The 25332-nt window shown below is 36.3% G+C and overlaps 1 protein-coding gene across 11 annotated transcripts in view; it reads right to left on the bottom strand.

Annotated features, from left to right (window-relative positions):
* Positions 1 to 15645: 15645 nt before the first annotated feature.
* The window catches only part of Eph (Eph receptor tyrosine kinase), a 167863-nt gene continuing 158176 nt past the window's right edge, over positions 15646 to 25332 (bottom strand). For all 11 annotated transcript variants that reach the window (XM_069136936.1, XM_069136939.1, XM_069136937.1 and 8 more), the window contains one exon: positions 15646 to 25254. In XM_069136936.1, the coding sequence (XP_068993037.1) occupies positions 24990 to 25254 (265 nt within the window). In that variant the 3' untranslated portion in view covers positions 15646 to 24989. The remainder of the gene's footprint in view (positions 25255 to 25332) is intronic.

Here is a 25332-nt window from a genome sequence, read left to right as displayed (position 1 = left end):
CACCGATTAGCTTTTGTGTTTCAGCAGAAGATTTCGCAGTAACAATACGGTTTGAGCTGCACAATTTGGATGTAATATAGCACGATGCGCACAGTTTGAATTAGTATCTGACATTTTGTTCAATTTCCGCAACGATGGACAACCCAAATCCATCAAATCAACGACTTCAACTTTTTCACTCAGAATTTTATTTTCCAAACTTTTTACGTTAACTGTTGAAGCATCACGCCGCGACACGCGTTCGATGGCGAAATTTTTTTTCAAAATCCCTGTTTATTCTACTAGTATGAAATTATTCGTATATTACTATATGATACACTACTATCAATACTACCACTATTAAACTGTCTGCCTTTGGTTGACGATTAAAGAGATCTGAAACAAAGAAAACATATATATAATGTAATTTCTAAAAATTCAAGATACCTAAAATTATGAAGATTTACAAATTGCAGATTTAAATGCTCTCATGAATGCGAGTTACGCAAGACGCCGTCTTGGTAATAGCTGATCTCTTCCATATGGCAGTACAACACCAGAAGGCGTCTGCGGGAGCCACACCAATGTGATTGCAGTTCTCCTTGTACACGACGACATCGCACGCAGGACGGTAGACTATCGATGCGAGAGAATGGTATTCTTTCGTAACTCGAAAACATTGCTCTCTCATCGAGACCCTCCTCCCGCGCACAGTTTATGCAATACACACCCAGTGGCCCCCTCGAATACATGACCCTACGGCAGACAGTGGTGGTACAGAACTGCTGGTGAATATCGCGTTCTCGATCCACCCAGCGGATCCGTAGCGGAACAACCGATCCAGCAATCCGTATGATGTCAACAATTACTGGATCGGTGTTATTGAAGTAACAAGCCATGCGAGCTGAAAAAAAAAATTACTTTCTGAACTATGTGATCTGATATACAGTTTTTTCATAAAATAATCAATCTTACTTTCGTCCAATTGTTCCGCCATTACGATGATAATGATGACTCTGTGTTTTGTAGTTTCTAGTTGGTACTGCTGATGAAAAAACGAAAAACACACAGACACGCAGACAGGTTAGACAATTTTTCGAACCATGAAAATATAATCTATAAGTTGTGTGATAAAACTAAAGAACTTTTCAACTGCACTGATTTTTCATCACCCACCTGCACTCCTCGCTGGATTAAGAGCAACTGATTTTTCTCGGTACCACTTTTCGATAAGCATCTTCCTATGTTTAGGCCACTTGAACTCAACACCGTAGGCAAAGTAAACCATTCCCCCTAACACTCTTAGAGAACGATATCCACTCCAGTTTTGTGTATCACTCTAGCGATTAGCTCACTACCGCAGTTCTATCGTACGTGAGACATGTGAAAATTCTTCTTCAAGAACTGTCTTACCGTCTTACATGCGCTGCACGTTCGTTCGTCGAATATCTAGAAATTTTCATCAAAAAATATTACATACGGTTGTCCGCGAATTTTCGACAATGCGTGAGTCAGGCTGTTGTTGCTTGCCCATAAAGGGACCGTGCCAGCGTAGAGCAGTCCTTCTAAAGCAATTCTTGCAACGATAGCTTTGTCAAGTATATGCGATTGAAAGAAGAAAAAACAAACATGGATTCTGAAAAATGCTTGAAATTAATAAAAATCATGGAGACGGCGCCTAAGATTTTATCAAAGAAATCTTCACCGACAGAAATTCAAAAGTGGATTCGATTTGGAACCACTTTTGAATAAAATTTCACGAACAACGTCTCAACGATCGGACAGAAGACACGTATTTTGGCCAAAAAATTAAATTTTTTATTACAAACAATCAAGTCATCCTCCAACGGACATACATGGGGCGGTTTAAAGAGAACGTGAAGCAAAAAGTGTTGACCAAAGTGGTGAATTTCCAAGAAGAAGACTCTGGCTGGTCGTTGATCGAAATAATCAATTTGACTGTGAATATTAACAAGTATATACCAGTATGAGGACGTGTGTTCACATACGTACCATTATCTAAGGATATTCAAGATAAAAAGGCTGTCGTCAACATTCGTAACAGCGACTCATATTGCTTTCTTTGGTCGGTCACCGCAGCTCTGTTCCCAGCCAACAACAACAATCCCAACACGGCCAGCTCGTACCCGCATTTCAGCTCAGTGCTACGATATGATGGTATAAAGTTTCCTATGTCTTTAGATCAAAAACACGATTTCAAATTTTGAGAAACTTAACAGACTTTCGATTAACCTCGATGGTATAGACCGTACTGAAAGAAAACAAAATCGCAATAAAATTGTACTCGTTTACTTGAGCCGAAACAAGTCTGATAAACCTGTAATTCATCTATTAGTAGTAGAGACTGAGATTCATGAAAGCATCCGAACATCTATCTCGTGGAGAAGGTGCTCAAGAAGCGTGGAAAAAAATTATACGTTAAGTGGTTAGGTTTTGACAATACACACAACAGTTGGATAAATGAATCTGATATGTAACATTGAATAAACGAGATTATTTTTTGAATATGTGTCTTTATTTTTACACCTAAAAGATACCATTCACACCAATACGCAGTCTAACTGCAGGTCTTGTAGCCCCACGGCAGCGTATCGGTCGTGTTTGGAAATACGATCCGCTTATCGTCGTCAGTCCTACCTTCTTGTGTTCTATGGTATAGACGTGATGCTTCTGACTCTGTATCAGACTCTGATGATCGACTAAATTTTTTTGTTCTAAAGTACACTTCAAATAATCATGAAAGTTATAGTTTTTAATAGCGATCCTTTCACACCCTTAGCTCGTTAAAGACATTCCGTAAACATCGTCAGGTGGATAATCGGAAGTATCAAATTTGTTCAAGTCCTGTTTCATGCTTTCGTAAATATCGCGGACGATGAAGTGGTATATTAAACTATCCATGTCGGTATAAATTAATTTTTCCTGATGTCCAAATTTCGTTTTAACATAATTATAATGGAAATCGTAAATAAAGGATTTTGAAAGATGTAAAATGGAGAAGCCTGCATACATTGTTTTTTTGAGTTTGATTCTCGTTTTACGCATTTCAGCTGTTATCATATTTTCATAGAAGATGGTACAGCTGTGGAAATTTGGTTTGGCTATAGTGGCTCTAGCGCCATACCTTTCACCCCATTTCGTAATCAATCTAACATTTCTGTATTTCCGAACGTTCTCCATCGTCTTACCGAAAACAGCGTTATTTATTAATTTATAAAAATTTTTCTCGAATTCATTCTTTGAACTTTTTCTCAAATCTGTATTTAAATCTATGTATTTTTTGAGCCACGCTGTTTTTCTGAACTTGAGAACTCGATGAATTTTAACTAATTTTAAAACGCGATGTGAAATATGCTTATAAGGAATGTGCCAATTTCTCCAACTCATTCACAAACCATTGGATGGTCTCTCCACGGTTAATTTTGAACGTTGAAATGGAATTGTCGAAGGCACAATGGAGGTAATAGTCTAGGAGCCGACCGCACCATATCCTCCCTCATCGAACATACGGCCAAAATGCATATGAATCGATGGGGAATATAGTGATCAATAGGGTGCCAGACTTTATAGACAATGGATCCTGTCCGGAGTCTCAAAAAAAAATGTCACTTCCGGTCAGTTTTTTCGAGGTTATCTTCCAGGGGGGCGGCTGCCACCCCTAAGTGTAGGCTTTTTTGGTCCTTAACTTCCCTCATCGAACATACGATTTTTTTTTTTTTTTTTTTAATTGAAGGTTGAACCTCCCCGAACCTGAAAAAACCGGGGTGCCACCCCCCCACCCTGTCCGGAAGGGCGGTAGCCACCCCCTAAAGTCGTTCGACTATTGGGCCTCAATTTCGAAGGCAGATGTACTTCCTTCATCGAACGTACGATTTTTATTTATTTTTTTTATTTTTTTTATTGTAGCTCGAACCTTCCTGAGCATAAAAGAACATGGCTGCCACCCCTGGCCTTGGCTGGAAATTTTTCTGCCACCGAATAGACCAAGCAATTAGAGTAGATAATATGTGATTCTGTGACAAAAAAGTAACGGGATACTGACTGTGCCATCACATGAAAGCCCGTCCGTAGTTATATTCTGTTATGTTTCCGACTCGCAAGTATTATTTATTAATTTTTTATAAACATTTAAAAGCAAGAACCCTGTTTTTTTCTTTCGTTTTTCACTTGTAAAATCAAAACTATCAATTCATACTTAAATAATTTTGAGGGGAGACGAAGCAGTTTGCGGAAAAAAATGTAAAGAAATGCTGGTTCAGCGGTAAACTATAAAAAAGTATTTTGCAATAAACAAGCTGCGAACAGCTGCCAGAGGCGTGGATTAAAAAAGGCGAGTTTGTATGGCATCGACGATTGCATAGCTTCATTATTTATTTATTTGCGATCTTAAAATTATGATACAGAATATAATAACTATTTCCGAAAAAAAAACTTGGATGAAAATAAATGTTAAAAAAATGTAGCTTAGGCTGGCGAATTGCCAAAAAACTAAATTGCGAAGAAAAATAAGTCAAATTTCAGACAATATTCGCTGCTCTTGATGACCCTATAAAAATTTATGACGATGAGACTATAGAGGGTATTCAACACTTGTCTTATATACGACGTTAAAAATTGCGTTAGTATCGACTCCGCGAGGTTATAGATGTTCCAAAAGTTTTACCTGCGACATGTTGATAAAGAGCACTTTCTTACGAAAGTTAATGGTTTCGATTCAAAATTAACTCCTCCATGTTGGAAAACATTAAAACAAAAAATCATGAGGACAAGTTTTGTTAACACGACATGGTTGAATGCCATAAATAAGAATTGTATCGAATTGAAACCAGAAGCGTGTGGGTGGGTTCTTAATGGAACACTTGAGCCTCTGTGGTTTCAAGGAGATCCAACCCCATTAAGAGTGGAAGATATTCTGCACGCAGAGCAGACAAACAGCGGCGAAAATGAAGATTTTATTGTCGATAGTTCCGACTCCGAGACGGAGTAGAATAAGTTATTATTTTTTTTGGATTATTTTTCTTCGAAACTTAGTTTTTTGGCAATTCGCCAACCTTAAGCTACATGTTATTAACATTTATTTTTATCCAAGTTTTTTTTTCGGAAATAGTTATTGCGAAAATGTTATATTATTACATTTTGTATCATAATTTTAAGATCGCAAATAAATAAATAATGAAGCTACACAAACGTCGATGCCATACAAACTCGCCTTTTTTAACTCACGCCTCTAGCAGCTGTTCGCAGCTTGTTTATTGCAAAATACTTTTTTATAGTTTACCGCTGAACCAGCGTTTTTTTTACATTTTTTTCCGCAAACTGCTTCGTCTCCCCTCAAAATAATTTAAGTATGAATTGATAGTTTTGATTTTACAAGCGAAAAACTAAAGAAAAAAAACAGGGTTTTTGCTTTTAAATGTTTATAAAAAATTAATAAATAATACTTGCGGGTCGAAAACATAACAGAATATAACTACGGACGGGTTTTCGTGTGATGGCACAGTCAGTATCCTGTTACTGTTTTTGTCATAGAATTACATATTATCTACTCTAATTGCTTGGTCTATTCAGGGGCAGAAAAATTTCCAGCCAAGGCCAGGGGTGGCAGCCATGTCCTTCTATGCTCAGGAAGGTTCGAGCTACAATAAAAAAAATTAAAAAAAAAAAAATTGTACGTTCGATGAAGGAAGTACAGCTGCCTTCGAAATTGAGGCCCAAAAGCCGAACGACTTTAGGGGGTGGCTGCCGCCCTTCCGGACAGGGTGGGGGATGGCACCCCAGTTTTTTCTTCAAGTACTCGATCGGTTGGTACTAGTTTCAATCGTATGTTCGATGAGGGAAGATAAACTCGAAAAAACTGACCTGAAGTGACATTTTTTTTGACACCCCGGACAGGATCCATTGTCTATAAAGTCTGGCACCCTACTGAACACTATATTCCCCATCGATTCATATGCATTTTGGCCGTATGTTCGATGAGGAAAGATATGGTGTGGTCGGCTCCCCAACTGTAATATGCTACGCTGTACGGAACATGGTTCTGGTAAATTGTTGTTTTCTGACACTTGAATATGAGTAGGTTGCAGCAAACATTCAAGATCCGCGTAAATGCAGAATGGAACGGTTTCGTTGTGCTTGAAATTTTTGAATTTCAGTATCTTTTCCTCCTCTGTAGGTAATTCAACTTTGGTCTCGTTCAAACTCATACAATAAACTTTGTGCTTTGTTAAACATCTTTCAGATTGAAAGTGAGTCAATCATCTATCACATAACCAAGTACGACCATTACGGAAAATTTTGTTGAGAAGCCGAATATTTTGACTTCCGACTTTTATCCATTTTTGAATTTCTGCTGTTCATGATGATTTGCGCAAGATTTTGTACGCCGATTCCATAATATCAATCAATCTCAAATACTTCGTGGATTCCATCTTTAGCTTTTTTCTCACGTATACTTGTCAAGTTGATACTGAATAATCATCTGCACTGACGAGCGTCCTCTTTGTAGGGCAGCTGTACGTATGTTGTGCGTGCGCACGAAGCTGTCCGTGTGCGTGGAGCAGTACGCACCAGAACAATTACATAAATCGAGATAATGACATTCAGTGAACATGGGGACCACCCTACCATATCACATTTTCACGTTTGCAAAACATAAACACAGGGGTTCATTATATAAGACTGCAAGTCCTGGACCAGCTCATTGGCAGTCAAACTCAAGTGATGTAAAGTGTCTTGTGCCTTCGGGTGTACTTTGTCAGAAAAGAAACGGTAAGTCCTTTTACTAATTGCTACCTGAAGTAAATTTTTCAATTCATCACACTCTTTAACTTCTTTTGTTCAAAAAAGAAAAAAAAATATATATTTCCAACTACTTAGGAAACTTCAAGTGATTTAAAACAACATTTACAACTACTCACAAATCTCCAAACTCAGCTTAATAGCTTTCGAATTCGTTTCTCACCTTACCATTTTTCAACTACTGAAACATCTTCAAATTTTCCGAATATACTTTTTTTTATGAACGTCATGTTTTAACGTACTGATCTTTTAAATTCACTAAAAATTTTTTTCTACAGACCATGGTACCCAATTTTTTCAACCTACCGCCAAGGCCAGAGCTGGAGCCATACGGTGTGATGTTTCCGGAACCTGATTTTCCAAATATACACCTCATACATATACATCGCAACATTGAGAGGCGGCTCAACGATGAACATCTAACGGAGCTTATACACCTCGTTTCGCAACTTGATACGGTGGTTCATGGTGTAAAAACCTTTTTTGCCTTTATTGATACTTCAATACACTTGACTTATGATGAGTCAGGTGATATCTGGCTGCACGAAACCACTTTGTGAATTCTTTGAATAAATACATTTTTTAAACAAACATCAATGAAACTTACCTCATTCGTAACTTGTTAAAACGAAATCTCAATACTCAGCTCAACCTTGCATCTTATCCTTAACCAAATCGTACTCTGAAACCATGTTTTACATTGCAAGAGCGATAGTAACCCAACTCCGTAGGACCTGCGGCTTTAAACGTACGCTAACTCAGATGTTGGTCGACCTTGCACTCTATCCTTGACTGAGTCCGCTGAAACCTCATCATGCGGTTCACGTTACAGTTACGAGGTTCAAACGTAGCTTAAAAACCTTCGTCTTTGCTCATTGGTGTTCAGAATAGCACTTTCTTAGATTGTACAAGTCGATTCGAATTACTGTTATAAAAATTTGTTGGGTTAAAAGTGGACAGAATGTTTTAGCGCTGAGTGACAAATACATATAATTTTTGATATTTTTTTATTTAATATTGAACGTCGTACTATTAAATGGTATAAAATATGTGTATGTGATACTTAAATTACACGTAAACAAATTCGAGTTGATTATACGGTCCACCCAGGTAGCGTAGACTCAACCGAGTGTCGTTACTTGCTGTCACCATCTTCTGGAATATATCTTCATCTTCTTGAAGAGCTTTGGTCAACTGGTTCGGTAGAAAAATCGTAAACGAGTGGTCCAAATCCAGAACAAATTTATCACCGAACTTCATCTTTACTCGACGAACACCGCTGACTCGGTATTCGAAGTATACTTCGAGGTTCGAAAGATTTTTCAAGGGCAGAAGTGTCTCGAGGCGAGCGACTTCGTTCAGTTTTGAGAAGTCCTTCTTGGTCACTGTCGAGTTGCATGTGCTCAAATTTTGTTGTGAGTTGATTGAGGTCAGATCTGATTTTCAGAAGAAGTTTTACTTCTCCAATATTCTTGATGAGCAGTTCTAATCGTTTGTTTAATTCACGTTGTTGTTCCAGAGCACTTTTCATTTGCGAGAAGAACAGCTTCAGACTGATGCTGAAGTTTTCGGTTCTAAATTCTATAATACCGCTCTCCACTTGCATTCGAAATTTGGTGGGAGGTAAAGAATGTCACACAGTTAATATCATGAAAGTGAACGTAACAATTCTCAGAACCATTAATTTTGGAATGCCACGTGGTTGGTATCGTGGGAGAAAAATTTGGCACGGTTAATATCACAGAAAAATTTCTTCCCCAAAAAAGAATGTCACGTGGTTGATAACGTGGGAAAATAATATGAGGTGGTTGATGTTACACATCAGCAATCCTATCGTGGGAAAAGAATTTGAGGTGGTTGATGTTATACATCAGCAGTCCTATCGTGGGAAAAAAATGCGGGACGGTAACCGACGTCCAGATCGGTAAAAAAGTTCACGCCTGCCGCTGCACCCTTTACCGTTAGCAGGCCAGCACATTATAGAAACTTTGACCTTCGGTCGGTAAGATTATCGGTAGAGCAGCAGGGTGGCCACTCAATTCCGCTCACGGAATTCCCCGATATTTCCCGGTTTTCCCTGACTAAAATCATTATTTTTCTCTAACATTTTGATGTACAATTTGTGCAGAAATCACAAAAAACTATAGTAACCTAGGTAAAGTATGGCCAAATATATTAAAGTTATAAAAGTTTTTAAAAGTTGTTCATTCCGTTCATTATAATTTTTGAAAGTTGACAAAAAATGAAAATTTCCATTTGCTTGGTCTTGTTAAGTATATATTTAAGAAGGGGCTCCAAGAAGCGAAATATTTTTAGAGCTATTATTTAAACATTTATGCTGTTTGCAATGAAAATCGAGGTTCGAAGAATTATGACTAATTAACGAATGTGTAACTTTTTGAAAAATGAACTTAAAAATTTTTTTCCAACGGGACATTTTTCTTTTAAGCGTTAAGAATACACCACAATTCATCCAAATTTTTAAATTGATATTTAATATAGCAAAACAATGATTTTATGCGGTGTACTGTCTAGACGCGGCGCGTCTATGCCGTAACAGTTGCGCAGAGCCCTATGTTCAGCGTTAAATTAAAATTACTAATACTGAAGATAGAATTCCGGGTGCGTGTACTTTTTTATTGGAAATTTCCTCCTCTTTAAGAATCTTTTTAAAATTTTCGCTAGCGCTTTTACTTTTTGAGTTATTGCCAAAAATCTGAGGCTTCGTTTTTTCTAGACTATTAGGCGTCGGTGAACTTGCGTCTCCACACGCAGTGACGGCCATAGATAAATCAAACCGATGTCTGCTCGTACTACTGAATTCATGTGACAATCAGCAACTAAGCTTATAATCGTCAATGAGAAGAGAAGAAAAATTGTGACGATGCGGTGATAGCATCTCAATTTTATGGACAAAGCTTTTGAAATCCGTGAGTTCTCTGAAAAGTCCCTGACCAACCAAAAAATTCCCTGACATTTCCCTGACTTTTCCCTGATATACAAAATTCCCTGACATTTCCCGGTTTTCCAGATGGGTGGCCACCCTGAGCAGCACGATTTCGACCTTTGGTCGGTAAGATTGTCGGTGAAACAACACGATTTTGACCTTCGACCGATAAGAATTGTCGGTAAAGCAGTGTGATTTTTGATCGTTGACCGATACAACTGTCGGTATGGTTGCACGTTTTTTTGACCTCAAGTCGGTACGCCAGACTGTGACGTCATCGCGGAAAAGGGTTTGAGTCTGGGGAGCATGTCGGTAAGTGTCGGTAACAGGAATCTACGTGTAGAACTCTTCATATATTGCTACTTATAATAACTCGTCAAATTCTGTTCATCGTCAAAATAATTAAAATTACAAATTCATTCAAACATTCACAAATAATTTAAAATAAAATACGCCGGAATTAACACACGGGGATATAAAATTGTCCACGATGATAATTAAAAAAAGTTGATAAGTCATAAATATGTTAAAAATGACTCATCCCTTAATTGAGTCCTCGGCAGCAGCTCCGTTGTGTGATGAATTAGATTATGTTGGGACTTCTTCGATGAGGTTCACGTCCACGGCTTTTTGAAAGTTTTCCCTCCTCATCTCAGTATTGAGAGACCAACAGGTTTCGTAGACTGCATACGTTAAATTTGTAATAACGGTAGCGAAGATCACACAGATTCCTCTTATTTGGTGAAATTTGTATTGTGAATAATTGAAATAGGTATTGAAGTTAAGACAAGACTGAAATTTTGATTGCTGCGCAGTATTCCATCGGAGGACTATTTAGGTTGGGGTCTTTCCGCAGAGTCTTTCACATACTCAGCCGTTTCGCCCGCCTGACGCCGAAACCGTGATGGCTGTGCTAGGTAAAATTTCGCGGGCACTTTTGAAATTAAAATATCATCACAATCAGTTTTTACAAACTAAGCTCGCTCGAGGTCGGATGCTTAGTGTAGCTAGTTTTTGTACACGTGTGAGTTGTTCAATGGGTAAATAAATGTTAGTCCACTGGTCCGGGAAATCGAGTTTCACCAGGTAATGGACCTGGAGCGCAGAAACTACGAAGCGTTTGTCCTGGAAGTTGAGTTTCACCAAATAGCGGACCTGGAGCGCAGGAACTACAGAGCGCCCGTCCTGAAAGTCGGATTTCTCAGATAGCGGACCTGGAGCACAGGAACCACGGAGCACTTGTCCTGGAAGTCGGGTTTCACCAGGTAGCGTACCTGGTTCGCAGAATCCAGGAGGTAGAGGACCTAGTACTCAAAATCTCCGGACAGAGGAATGCGGCTAGCTGATTCTCGTCGTCGACGATTACTATAGATCAATGACATCAAGAGAGAAAAAATTTGAGTGACGTCACTTTCTGGACATCCGAGCATCCGAAAATCCAAAATTTGTTTCCGAACTTTATTATTATATATGATGTATAATATTAACTTGAATCTATTGGAAATTACTGTCCTCCCTCGAATCAGGCGGGCGTTTTACCTCGTCTGCTCCCTCGAAACGACTTGGCGAGACAGGCCAGCTCCTTGCTTGATCACTGCTTATTATTGCTGCTCAGCGTAGTCCTTATATAGTTGGTTTGATCCCCCGGTGTTGTCGCCGCGTCGTGCGTAGAGATTATCCCGCTCACGATAGGTTGGCAATTCTTCAATGTTGCTCGATCATGCGTGTACTCGGTTACGTATATGCTCGGGTAAACGGTACGTTGCAATATATACAGACATTGTAACGTTTGCTAGCTTTCCCAAGAGTTGTTTCGCTCATGGAAAGTGCGTCGGTTATGAGTTCACTGCAGAAAGATGTTAGTAATGATTTTGTTTGTTAAATTCGGGCTATCTCAAGGGAATAGGATCAAGAAAGATAGGTGTTGCCTATTAAAAAAAAACCTACGCTGCTTTAGTTTATCCTTGACGAGCTAAGGGATTACCTTCGCCGCCTTTTTGCACAACTAAGACTGGAATACAGCCGTCGTTCGTGTTTTGATTTATTCCAAGGTCCCGGGCGCTAATGCCGTCGCCATGGTCCCTCCAACGATGCAGAGTTTGAAATTCCCGTGCTCGTTGTACCTGTTCTTTATTTCATTGGTAACCTCTACAGTCCAGGGTGGATTGCCATGGCTGTCAATTAGGCTCGGGATCCACAATTACACGACTGGGTCATGGTTTTCATAACGATGCCAAGTGTGAGGTATATAGTATTACCGTCGCTTAATCCCTGAACTACACGAGATTACTCCCTACTTATCGGATGAGGAAACAACCGTGGTTAGTTTGTACGCGCCGAATGTACGATGAATAATATATTTCACAAATTATTGGTTCGTTGACAACAAAATAACAGAAAAGTGAAGTGAATTTTGTTATAATTTAAACGTAATGCTATCTATCTTCCTAAGCTATCGTCCTCCTTTTCCTAACCTATTGAATTTAATTTTTCTTTCGCTTTCGAAACCACGCTTGCTTTTTACTGTAATGAATTTGGTCACTTTCACTTGAATTTATCTTGTATTGAAATTTCTAATTTTTATACTTAAATTTATATGAATCTGTTCTGTTCTCCTCCCCTTTAGTCAGGCGGGTGTTTTACCAAGTCTGCTCCTAACACTGCTCCTCCAGCACTTCCAATCTCGAGTCAGGGGGGTGCTCTACAAAGATCCGTTGTTGAGCTATCTCTCTCTGCGAGCCCCCCACCATGAGGGTAAGCGTTCCAGTATCTCTATTTCATTGGTTGCGACCGCTGACAGGTGGGGGTTCTTGACATGCCCTATAAAGATAAGACCACGGTCTTAAGACTATACATAAATTAGAACATAAGACATGGGAATGAGCGGTGTGTGAGGCTAGAAAACAAAAGAGGGGATTAGAAGGAAATGGCTGTCGGTCCTTATAAATGGAGTCACCACCCATCATAACACGATCTGGGTTTTTGCCACCTGTAGACTCTTCCTCTATCTAATCTACGGTACCCAGCCATTTTGCATATTAAGCTACCTGCTCAAAATCCGTCAAAGAAATTCTGAACCAATATTCTTAACCTCGTAAATTAGATATTCCATTTTGAAATTACAATTAGTTCTGGCCGAACAACCAGCGCATTTTCTCATTTTAACTCTTAAATAATTATTATCCAATTCTTCAAACGGTTTATTGAGAGAATAAATAACTTAAAATATACTGAGACAGAAGCAACTCACTCCCTTCGATTTGTTTAATAATTTATCGAGATTATTGACAATTTATACTGAACTTTATTTTATTTTGAATTTCTTCTACTCGACGCGGCCTGGATCAAGTGCTGTCGAGGCTCAGACAATTTTATTATATTATGTTGGGCGCCAGTTAATTATCAAAATTAACGAAAACGAAATAACGGCTAAGCTCAGTTAGCTGACAAATAACAATAAATAGTTTTATTTATAGACTCTATTCGCAAGGGAGTTCATTTGGGGACCCGAGGAAGGGAGAATCCAAATTTCCAAGAGCATAGAAGAAAGAATTGGATAGAATATACAAGTTTATTTGTACTTACAAATTGTTGTCGAAATCCGACTCTCACGATTACGATGGGATTGATTCCACAGTCAAATTACAAGACAATACTACGTACTAGTTGACGCAAGAGTCAAACTGTACGGAATTGACACAATAGTCAAATCACAAAATATACTGTACAAATAAGGTTAACACAACAGTCAAACTATGTAACTGTCACGTACAAAGGTCGACACGAAAGGTCGACACGAAAGTCGAATTACAAAATCGTGTAATAGGCACGGGGTTGACACAGGAGTCAAACCACGCGATCGCTATCCACTGAGGTTGACATAAAAGCCAAATTATTATAACGAAATACCACGTGCGAAAGTTGACACAGGAGTCAAACTACAAAACTATGTACTATAATACGGAGGTTGACACAAGAGTGGTTGTGCCGGCTCCTGCCGCACGTGGCTTGGATCGATAATTCGCTCGACAATTTGACGCCTGCGCGCTAGCCTGAATTTGAATGTCTGTACCCTATTCGTCTCGAGTCAATATGGCGTAACGGCGCGTAATATTTAAATGATTTTAAGTGACTCGGAAGCTGTTTATTAATCGTGGATACCTTATAATTAGGGATTTCGACTCTTACGTTGAGTTGGATACGATTATCCTATATTCCTGTTACAATATTTCAAGAAATTCTAAATAAAATTAGTCCATTCAAACTCCTATTTCCTCTCGCGTCCTCATCGCAACGGAGCAACACCTCAGCAGAGCAACACCTGAGCAGGTTAACGCCTCAGCGGAGTTCTACATTTCAGTAGCAAATGCACACCATTAATAATCACTTATTAGGAATAAAATCTGGTTTATCTGAAGTGGGTGATTGAATCAGGTTGCCCATTGCATTTTAATGCTTAATCGGTATTTCGCTACCGAAAACTACTGATTGTGTGTCTAGCTGTATCTTCAACCAACGATTTCCAGTGACCAACTTCTGGAAATTTCGGAAATTGCCGCTCCGATGTCACACCGTCACATAATATATCTCGTCCATTTCCGATTACAAGAAGCCCCATAAGGCTAGCAGTCTTTATATATCTTCAGTCAACACACGTTACGATATATCGACGGTTTCATTTTATACGCTCACATCACGTCCCCGCCAATTTATTCCTGACTCAAAATTCAAGTTAAATGGCACATGAAATTATTTTCCATTGAAAATTGAAATTTAATGGCAAGAGAAATATTTTACATTAAAAATTGAAATTTAATGGTTAAGAGAAATATTTTGCATTAAAAATTGAAATGTTGAGGTTAATGAAATTACCTCTCCATACAAAAACAAATTTAACGGCTAATGTATATATTTTGCATTAAAAATTAGAATTGAATCGCTAATGGAAACGCTGATGCATTAAAAATAGTGAAGCATTATTTATAGCCCTGGATCTCAAAACTATGGTAAGAGCTTATGAAGCTCTCTGATGGTAATTGTACGTCGGTAAGCTATGGTATGTTTATTACAATCAAAAATCGCTGGAATTGTGTTGTATTTCCTGAAAGGCAGGCTCTGCGATATTTTACTCGAGTCTTACGAGTTTCATTTTTTTGCCACCTTCAAGTACGAGTAATACTGTTTTCGACTCTGAATCTTTGGCTTTCTTAGCTATATTAGCCTCAATCAAAGGAGGACGGGTAACTGAATGACAGGTACACTGGATGTATCACAGACAATGAGTTATTGTTTCTTTATTTTAGAGATTAGAGGAAAGCGTCACGCGGTTCTTTTTCCACAGTTCTGGCTGGATGTAACTGGTTTTTACTAGTTTTTGGCGCGCGCCCTTAGGGCCAGTTCTCGCACGATCATTCGTCGCCGAGACGGAACGTCAGCGTCTGCTTGCGCTGCCGCTTACGAGCTGGGGCGCTGCTCTCGGTTCTGACGACGGGCGAACCTGGTTGTTGTCGAGAGGTCGCCACAAATCGATCTCAATTGGACATAAATGTGTATAAGACAAACAGGAAACAATCGGAACGTTCACTTAGGATCCTTAATTTTTGTGCATAATTTTGTTGTTTTATGCGAAATTGCGTTGCATTTGTATCAATTATAATGGATAATTTACGATAAACATCTTGCGTTAAAATAGTATCATGTAGGTACCTGGACGACCTGCAATAACCACGTTTAACAAACGAAGAATTTTGAATCCTGTACCAATGAAAACGTTTAAGTTATGTAGGTATATGAAACGAAATCGATACGATGTAATATGTACTGTATTTAGTGATAACAGAAGTGCGGGATTTAATTTGTTTCATTTATTTAATAATAATTGTTGCTTACCACGTCTCAAATTAATTTACATCATATAAGGTATGTTATTTATTATTTCTTATGTACATTCAACATCGTCTTGACAACACCATAGGAAAAAATGTTTTAGACACATTCCGAAGTTTGTTTGAAAACTTATCTTTATATATATATGTAAGTGTGTCTGTAATTTTTTTTTACAATAATAACCGAGACACAAGGAGATATTCCAGCTCAATCAACTCAACTTTGCTGACTAATAATTGAGTAGTTATGAGATTTTGAAGTTACTGAATACAGTGGGACGGTACCTGCAGTCATTGCAAATAATTTGACAGCTGAGGCCGGTTAAAAAAAATAACATAGTAAATCAAAGAAAGAATAAGGTGGAAGAGCATATAAAATAATTATTATTTTTCGGTCACCAAAGAACTAAACATAATTTATACAAGAGTTACCGAACTTTTAATAATTAAAATTACACATACAATGGGAGAAGATTGTTTCAACCAAATAAATATGTCTTTTCAGGGGATAAAAAAATATTTTTCTGTTGCAGCGAAATTTTCACTTATCTGAAATTCAGTAATAGCAACAAAATATTTTTTCCGCCACCCATAAAGAAATATTTTTGGTCTAATAATATTTTCTTTTTAGTCGAGTTGTACATTGAATTCATGATTTTTTTCCGTCTCTTCTTGCCTCATGATCTTTAGGAATGATAAGGAGTTTTTGAAACTCGTTTTTGAAGGTAATAAAAAATAGCAAAATTTATTTGTCCACGCTGAGAAAAAACATTATTCGATAAAAAGAGTGTATCTTCACAGGTGCCGAAACAGAATATTTCGTTTCTGCAACAAAACTCTGAGTAAGTTTCCAAAAAAATTCTGCCCATTTACAGAAATTTACTTGCAACCAACACACTTTATTTTCTTTACCTGCAAAGAAATATTTCTATGGTTGAAACAATCTGTCCTTTCTGTGTAATCGATTATAATGCAAGTAGAATTTTTAATTTAGTCAGATCTCTAAATAATAAATAAGTTTAATAAATAATAGTTCAGCACTTGATTGTGATAAATTCAATAAACATTAAAACAATAGTCAAGTAAAATACCAACAAATTTCAAACAATTTGATGCGTAAAAAACTTTTTAAGAAGGACACACTCATACTCAAGAATTTGGATTTCACTATTTCATTCTTGTTTTTTGTTACTTTGAATTTCACACATATACAATAACCAAAATATGCGACATCACTCGGAATATCGTTAAAAAGACTTCAAGTCCACATGTAGTGTATCTTTCGAAATATAGAAAAATTAGATTTTTACAACATTCATCCAAAATATTCGAGAATCGTATAAAAAATGCTATTTATTATCACTTCTCATCTCTTCTCGTTTTTTACGTTGTTTCCAATTCAATTCACGTTCACAAGTCTGTTCGACTTAAATTGAAAGGCATTTTTAACGATATTCGAGCAATTTTCGCTAGACATATATAGGTACAGATGGTATAGCTGAATATTTGTTAAATTTGGATGAAAAATTTTATCCGGCATTAGTCTGTGCCGATTGTAATAATGATTCGCGGTCTGCGTACAAGACTACACTGCTGCGTTAGAATTACTGATTATTGCGGATAAAATTTTTGAACCATGTAGATATTACTATTCAATACGAACATTTAGGAAGATAGCGTTGTTAATAATTATTTTCTCAAATTTTAACATTTTCTATAAAAATCTGCATATGCATGTATTTATTTATTGCTTAATCTTTGCCCTCCTTAAATATGAGTATTACTTCTATAACTCTGTTTGTTATAAATTGCCGCTCAATATTGTACATACAATCAATTTTTTTATATTATATAATTAAGATGGATATCGCATACTCTTAACATATAACAAACGGGGCAAAACACTCCCCAATCAAGGACATCTATATAATATTACGTAGGTTCTTCAATAAAATTTTCATTATGCTATTACAGCGTATGTATGACGTATGTATATATTTAAGTTACGAGTAAAAAAAATTTTTTTTGGCAAACGGCATGTTTTACCGCAATTAATTACAAAAGGAATTTTTTTTTCTTGTTAATTACAATTATTGCAGTAATCTTTTTAAAAGTATAATTTTTACATACGTTAGAAATGATAATTATACATAAATTACCGTGGCAGAAAGCGTCGCGACGTGCCATGAGTAGTATTATTATAATATTTCGAAACAGTCTTTACAATAGCGATTCTGTACACAGAAATAAATATAGTGTGTAATGTCTTCACTTCTGATAAATGGTTGAATAACTACTGAGATTATCAATGAATATAGTTCAATCTATGTAATACATGTATTCCTGTACTTTTGTGTGTACCTATTTGAGTTTCGAGTAATAATCGCGTTCGATGAAATATTTCTGTTCACTTTTGTACGGAATTAATGCTGTAGTGTAATAATATATGAATTGAAACGGAGAGTACACAATTTTTGTACACCGACATTATTCATGACGCAGCAGAATTGTTTCGACTAATGAAAAGTTTCGTTGCAGGTGATAATAATGATAATATAAAAAAAAAACTTTCGTAGTCACTTTCTATCAATTTTTTATTTTCCATTCCTTTCTTCGTTGTCCACCTTCTCTAAATTTAAATTTCATTTCGCATAGTTTTCCAATACTTTGATATGTTTGTGTTCAAAAACAGATTTTGGACATTATTTGCCTAGCTCTTCACCGTACATACGTCAATACGTGACAGGTACGTACATACAACTCGTGACGCGTATAGTGCGTGCATGCATTATATATAGGGAATGTTCAAAAAAATTTGTATCTGCGAGGTTTAGTGGGCGTTAGTGCTACTATCTGAGAAAAAATTCTCATCATCATACCATGCAATCGCAATGAATTGCACATCCCCGAAATCTGACTTGTTTCCATTTAGAGAAAGTGCAATCTGTCTAGATTACCTGGTATGATAATGTGAATGTTTTTCTCAGATAGTAACACTAATGCCCACTAAAACCTCGCAGTTATAGATTTGTTCGAACATTATTACTTTTACAGTAGGATATATACTGAGATTATATCCGAATCACGTGTATTTGAATGAGGAAGTCCTCCCTTTTACAGGCACGGGTTAGAGTTGAGATAAAAATCTGAAAAAATTTGGTAATTGTTTTCGAATCATTTGAAGTTGATTTGACGGGCGGTCCGGAAGAAATTCGTCACCACCCTAAATAAGGACCACATTAATATAATATAATATATATATATATGTACATATACATATGAGTATGTCCAATACTTTTCGACCACAGCCTGCGGGCTTTGGTCAGCGATTCGGCTGCTGATTTTTTTCAAGAAAGTAGGTTATAAAAAAAGACGATTCTCCAAATTTGAGCTTAATATAAGAAAATCTGGTGGCTATAGAAATTTTTGAAGTTTTTAATAATTCAATTTTTTAGTTATTTTCACGATTTTTTCATGGGAGCTTTATGGGACTTAAAGACTCGAATAAAACGGCATTCCCCTTCTCTGACCTTCTATTTTGAGGACCAAAATAGTTTTTTACTCCAAAGCAAAATTCAGTTTAATTAGGACCCTTTTCATGAACTACTATTTTAGCAAAATTTCGCATAACTTTGAAACGCTGCCAAGTCAAGAATTTTCTAAGTAGACGGCCAATCGACGGCTAGAATTTTTCGTCTAGGGATACTTTATCACTACCTACACGAATTATTATTAATTACCACGTTTCTTTTTATATACGGCCTCGCAAAACCAACTGATTTCTGAAAAAACGCGGCTCTCAGATAGCTGTAACTTTTTTCTATCAACTCGAAATAGCTTGAAATTTTCAGGGAAAATACTCAATTCTATCCCCAAACAACACTGAAAATTTCCAGCTAGGAGCCGAAGTTGTTAACGAGCTGTTCAAGTTTCCCACATAATATTTCGTAGTTCATGGCATTATCAACGACTTCTTCAATTGCGCGTGGAAAATTTAAACTTGTCGATTATTAACCTAAATACAAAAAAATGAAGAGCTTGCAAAACTACATAGTGAAGTAATGTTATAAAAATATGGCTTACATCCCTATAATTTGTATCGCCTTAGGAAAAAACTCATTGACTGCGATAATAGGATATTTATAGCAGTATAAATATTTTTATTTATCATTCGTATTGTAATTATTTATTTGAAATTAAATATTTGTTTCTTTGTGTCCCGTGAAGTCATACTCAATGCTTGTTATATAGTTGATAATGCCGTGAAATACGAAATATTATGTGGGAAACTTGAACAGCTCGTTAACAACTTCGGCTCCTAGCTGGAAATTTTCAGTGTTGTTTGGGGATAGAATTGAGTATTTTCCCTGAAAATTTCAAGCTATTTCGAGTTGATAGAAAAAAGTTACAGCTATCTGAGAGCCGCGTTTTTTCAGAAATCAGTTGGTTTTGCGAGGCCGTATATAAAAATAAACGTGGTAATTAATAATAATTCGTGTAGGTAGTGATAAAGTATACCTAGACGAAAAATTCTAGCCGTCGATTGGCCGTCTACTTAGAAAATTCTTGACTTGGCAGCGTTTCAAAGTTATGCGAAATTTTGCTAAAATAGTAGTTCATGAAAAGGGTCCTAATTAAACTGAATTTTGCTTTGGAGTAAAAAAATATTTTGTTCCTCAAAATAGAAGGTCAGAGAAGGGGAATGCCGTTTGATTCGAGTCTTTAAGTCCCATAGAGCTCCCATGAAAAAATCGTGAAAATAACTAAAAAATTGAATTATTAAAAACTTCAAAAATTTCTATAGCCACCAGATTTTCTTATATTAAGCTCAAATTTGGAGAATCGTCTTTTTTTATAACCTACTTTGTTGAAAAAAAATCAGCAGCCGAATCGCTGACCAAAGCCCGCAAGCTGCGGTCGTAAAGTATTGGACGTACCCATATATATATATATATACATATATATCAATTTTTTAGATGCATGCATATGGGGCTATCCATATGAACTCGACCAATAATTTTCCCTTACCATTTTTGATTCGCTTCACGATTTTTCATACGATTCATCCATCTCGAAGAAGCACTCCCGAATTTTTTCAGATACTTTCCTCCACCCTTTAATTTTTTATGATTATTCTGACGCATCTCAAAATTGGCCTTTGTTGAAATTCTCAAAAAATTACCACAAAATTTTAAGTTCAGTTCTCAATCATTTGACGCGAGCACACCAAATTTTTAAAGAATTTTCGGAACTTCGAAAAATGGTTTTCCATTTGTTTAGTATTAAAAATGCAAAATAAAAAATATTCAAACAGTCATATTATCATGAAACGGGTGTTAAAATGATCGGAATGAAAAATAAAACTTTAGAGAATTTCTCAAGAGTTAAAAAAAAAAACCGGTTTTGAGACGAGTCGGAATAATTACAAAAAAGTTAAGGGTAGGGGCAAAAATATGAAAAAATTTAGAGATATTGTGAAGCGGATCAAAAATAGTGAGGTAAAATCATTGGTTGAGTTGACATGGAAAGCTCCATATATACATATAATATACATATCCATGTGTAAATAATAATTATCCTGGATAATATGGACACTGCACTTACATGCAGATGTATACAATATATATGGAGCAGGGCCGAATTTAGGGGAGGGCAACAGGGACTGAAGCCCCAGGGACTCCACAAGAGAGGGAACGCCACAATATAATTTTTTAGGTGAAATATGCTAACACATGATATGCAAAATATGAAAAAATTCACTTTTCTGAGAAAAAAAATTTCGCTCAGTTTCATGAGGCATTTTTTTTTTTTTTGCTCCCTCGTGGAAGAAGCTTTGTGACGGTAAACAAATTTTTTTGCCAGTTTTCGATGTCTGTGTGCTTAAAATTTTGCAAAATAACGAACAATCATATTTAGAAAAAATGTCTAGATGTGTATTTGTGTATGTCTTGGCACTGTAAAATTGCAATGATTATAACTCGAGAACGATTTGCGCCACAGTGCTCCCATTTCGCAGATATTAATCTGTATAACCCCTACATTCACTCCAAATTTTGTCGAAATTTTTTCGAAATTGAAAATGAAGAATTTTACGACATTTTGAATCTTTGAAAAATCTCTGTGACCAAATTATTTTCTAAAAATTTTCAGACTTTGTAAAGAAAAATTAGTTTTTTTATAAATAAACTATCATGGAAGGACGGTCGGTATTCAATTTGGGAATGATCGGTCAAACGGTTCGGATTTTATGAATTTAAAATTTTTTTTGGAAAATCGTCGAATCGCTCTATCTTGCAAATTTCAAGATATCGTGCAGATTTTTTTTTAAGAGTATTATAAAAGTAAAATTGGTATGAAATTTGAAGAAAATCGGTCAAACGGTTCGGATATTGAAAACTTTTTTTTACCAAAAATTAAAAAAAAATGATCAAGTTGCTATGATTTTTACGAATTGCGAAAAGTTAGGCAAAATTTTAGAATATGAATACACTATTTAAAAAAGAATGTTGATATAAAATTTTGAGAAAATCGGTCGATGGATTCAAATTTTGTGAAATTTGGAAATTTTCGCAAGGAAAGTTGCGAGTTGAACCTTGCTTCCTCAAGACTTCTTTTGCACGACGCTTAAAGCTTTCTCTATGAGGAATCCAACATTAAGAAAAATAGTTCCCTATAGAGAGGACTTTGAGCATGGACGTTAAATGTTCATAAAATGATTAAATAAAGAATAACGCAATGTATCGCGAACTTCTCATATTTGCGGGGTGTCTATTAAGTATTGCTGGCAGCGGGGATTCCCCGCTACAAGCGCGCCACGCCACGACTGACCGCGCAGGCAAAGACGGGCAGCAGAGATAAGTTGATATCTGAATAAAAATGAAAATTGTTTATCTTGTTTGAAAAATAATTGGGGGCCTCCCAATTTTTTGTCGCCCTTGGTCCTCCACACCTTTAAATCCGGCCCTGATATTGGGCTTACCACGTGAACTCAGTAAACGGTTGAACATGATGTTTTTTGATTTTGCAAATTTTTGGGGCAAGTTTGCAGAAGTCAAACGAACATAGGAAAAATCCTTGACGAAATCAAAAAATGTCATGGTCAACCGATTGCTGATTGTAAATTCACGCGAAAGCCCCATACGTATATATGAGTATTCGTTTATCATTTCCTTTCATTTTCGTTTTTTTCTCAATACTATATCTATTACAAAAAATCTGTATTCGATATTTGTTACCAAATAATATTGATTCGACACATGTATAAATACATATGCAGCATAGAGCACGCACTTATGTAGCTGGAGCTGATGTATCATCAATATTATTTATTCATCTTTTTTTAATAACCATTACTTTTATAATAATCATTTATTCACTTTTTGCGTTGGCACATTTATCATTTCCGATAGAATTCACACGCACGCACGCAGGCACACACATACACACACGCACGCAGCATACACACACAATATGTGTACATATACTTATGCATCTATGATCTATATAAAATATAAAACGCAAAACTTATGCATTTGTATGCGATTTAGCTGTCAAAGCAGAGCTGAACAAAAGCGTAATATTAAAAATATCGCTGCACGATATCATATTCCTATTTGTATGTAATACTTATACGATAATTTAATCGCAAAAGATATACGTATACATATATTACATATGTATATTTACAGTGTCTTGCTTTCTCTCATCTTTGCACACGGTCTTGAGCAAGTGCGTGATGAATTTGAATCACTACTATATTAATTATTTATATAATGGTTCGATTATCCAGGGTAGAGGATTTTAGAAGTTCGATCACGGTACGTTGTTTTTGCACAGACATAATATGTATTATATACTGGGCTGGTACTATTTCCCTAAATTTTGCAGCTTCCGACAGAATTTCAAACATCAGTCATCTCCAATAGTCTAATCACATAGCACAGATGTTTAAAACCTATGGTTCACAAATACTCCAAGTTTGCAAAACTGTCGCAGTTAAATTATACAGCTCTAGAAGGGTTTCAGATGCATGTCACTAAATGTGTTTTATTTGTTTTTTACTGTTCAAGATATATTGTTTCTCTTCCAAATATTTTTCGCCCAAACTGTTTGAAAAAAATTTGACAGCAAATATTATTTACTTATTTTAAAACCATTTCACATGGTATGTTCGAACAGAAATATTTCTGAAACATTGGGTGTTGCATGGCTCTAAATATTGTAACAAGGTTACCTTCTCACCCTGCATATTTAAAGAAGGGAATCTTACCCCTTCAAGATAAATACATGTTACAAATAGATGAATTGCTTGGTTGCTGCGCCAACCACTATTATTGTAAACAGTCTTTCTCTAGATGTTAACTCGGAAGGACGTATTTTCTTGAATATATGATTTTGGTCTGTATTTTCTGTGTTTCGCTACATTTGCCTTCTTAATCAGAGAACCTCTTATTTTTCAAGCAACACAAAAGTTACAATATTATATCGGTAATGCAGGGCTAGCAATTTCGAGAAAAGAAACAGAAAAGTGATTTACTACCAATCTGAGATGATCAGAGTCCACTTAAAGAAGAACAATACATTGAAGCAAGATAAAAATGGAAAAATAGGGTTTCAAATGGTATCACACTATTCTATATGTGTGTGTATAATTACATAATATATATGTATATACACGAGTACTATCCATAATCATTGTTACGGAAAAGAGATGGAAGTAATGTTCCAAAGATTTTTCTGACGTAATTACTGTTAAGATAAGAGTGAGGCCATAAGAATTTCTCTTGTTTATTGAAATCTCATTCTCGAGGAGTAGGCGTAGTAGATTCCGAGTTCTGTTAGACCATTTGGAATATGCTATTAGACGTTTGATTTTTTTACGTATCTATATATGTATATATGTTTATAACTTTATATACATACACAGACTTACAACAGCAAAAATGATTAGGCTTTTCTGTAAAAGTCACATGTTATTCAATATTTTGGTTTAAGAAATATGAATTTAACTCTTATTTATCTATTCCAGACGGTGCGATATCATGTACTTACAGTCTGGAACACTCAAATCGCTGTCGCGTCAAACTTCTATTACTGTATATACGTGTGTGTACATAGTGGAATGTCGCGTTCGGTCACTTTAGACCTGCAGTTTAATACTCCGGGCATAATTAATACAGAAAGACGTCCGTGTGTCTTTTCATTGGTCCGTTAACATCTCAAATACGTACATAATATGTATGCATGTATGTATATTGCTAATAAGTTTGCTTTTGCATACATGTACATACATATAGTGCAGTCCATTGGGGTTAACTATCATAACATCATGATTGGCATCTATTTTTTCAGATTTATTCCTAGACAAGGAAACCTTGCGACGTTGCTGACATTTGAGCCCTCAGAGCAGTTACACTGTTCATGATTTTCTTTTGATGACCGACTAACGTTATTCCTAGGGCAGTTAGCTCTTGGACGGTGACTCTTGCTGCAGCCTCCAACGTCGTTACCCCAGCTCTTTCAAAACTCTCCGCATATCTTGACATTTTTATTGATGCCAGCCAATCACCTACTGACGTCAGTTGCGTAAGATCCACTGCGTCCGGTGCTAGTGGATTTGTACCCCTGTGAAATAGTTTAGAAATCAATTAATTTGTACACTCGCATCAATTTACGAACTAGATCATAATGGTATTCCATGTA

This window comes from Neodiprion pinetum, chromosome 6, assembly GCF_021155775.2.
Source record: "Neodiprion pinetum isolate iyNeoPine1 chromosome 6, iyNeoPine1.2, whole genome shotgun sequence".
Lineage (NCBI taxonomy): Eukaryota > Metazoa > Arthropoda > Insecta > Hymenoptera > Diprionidae > Neodiprion > Neodiprion pinetum.
This window is presented reverse-complemented; position numbering and strand designations above follow the sequence as displayed.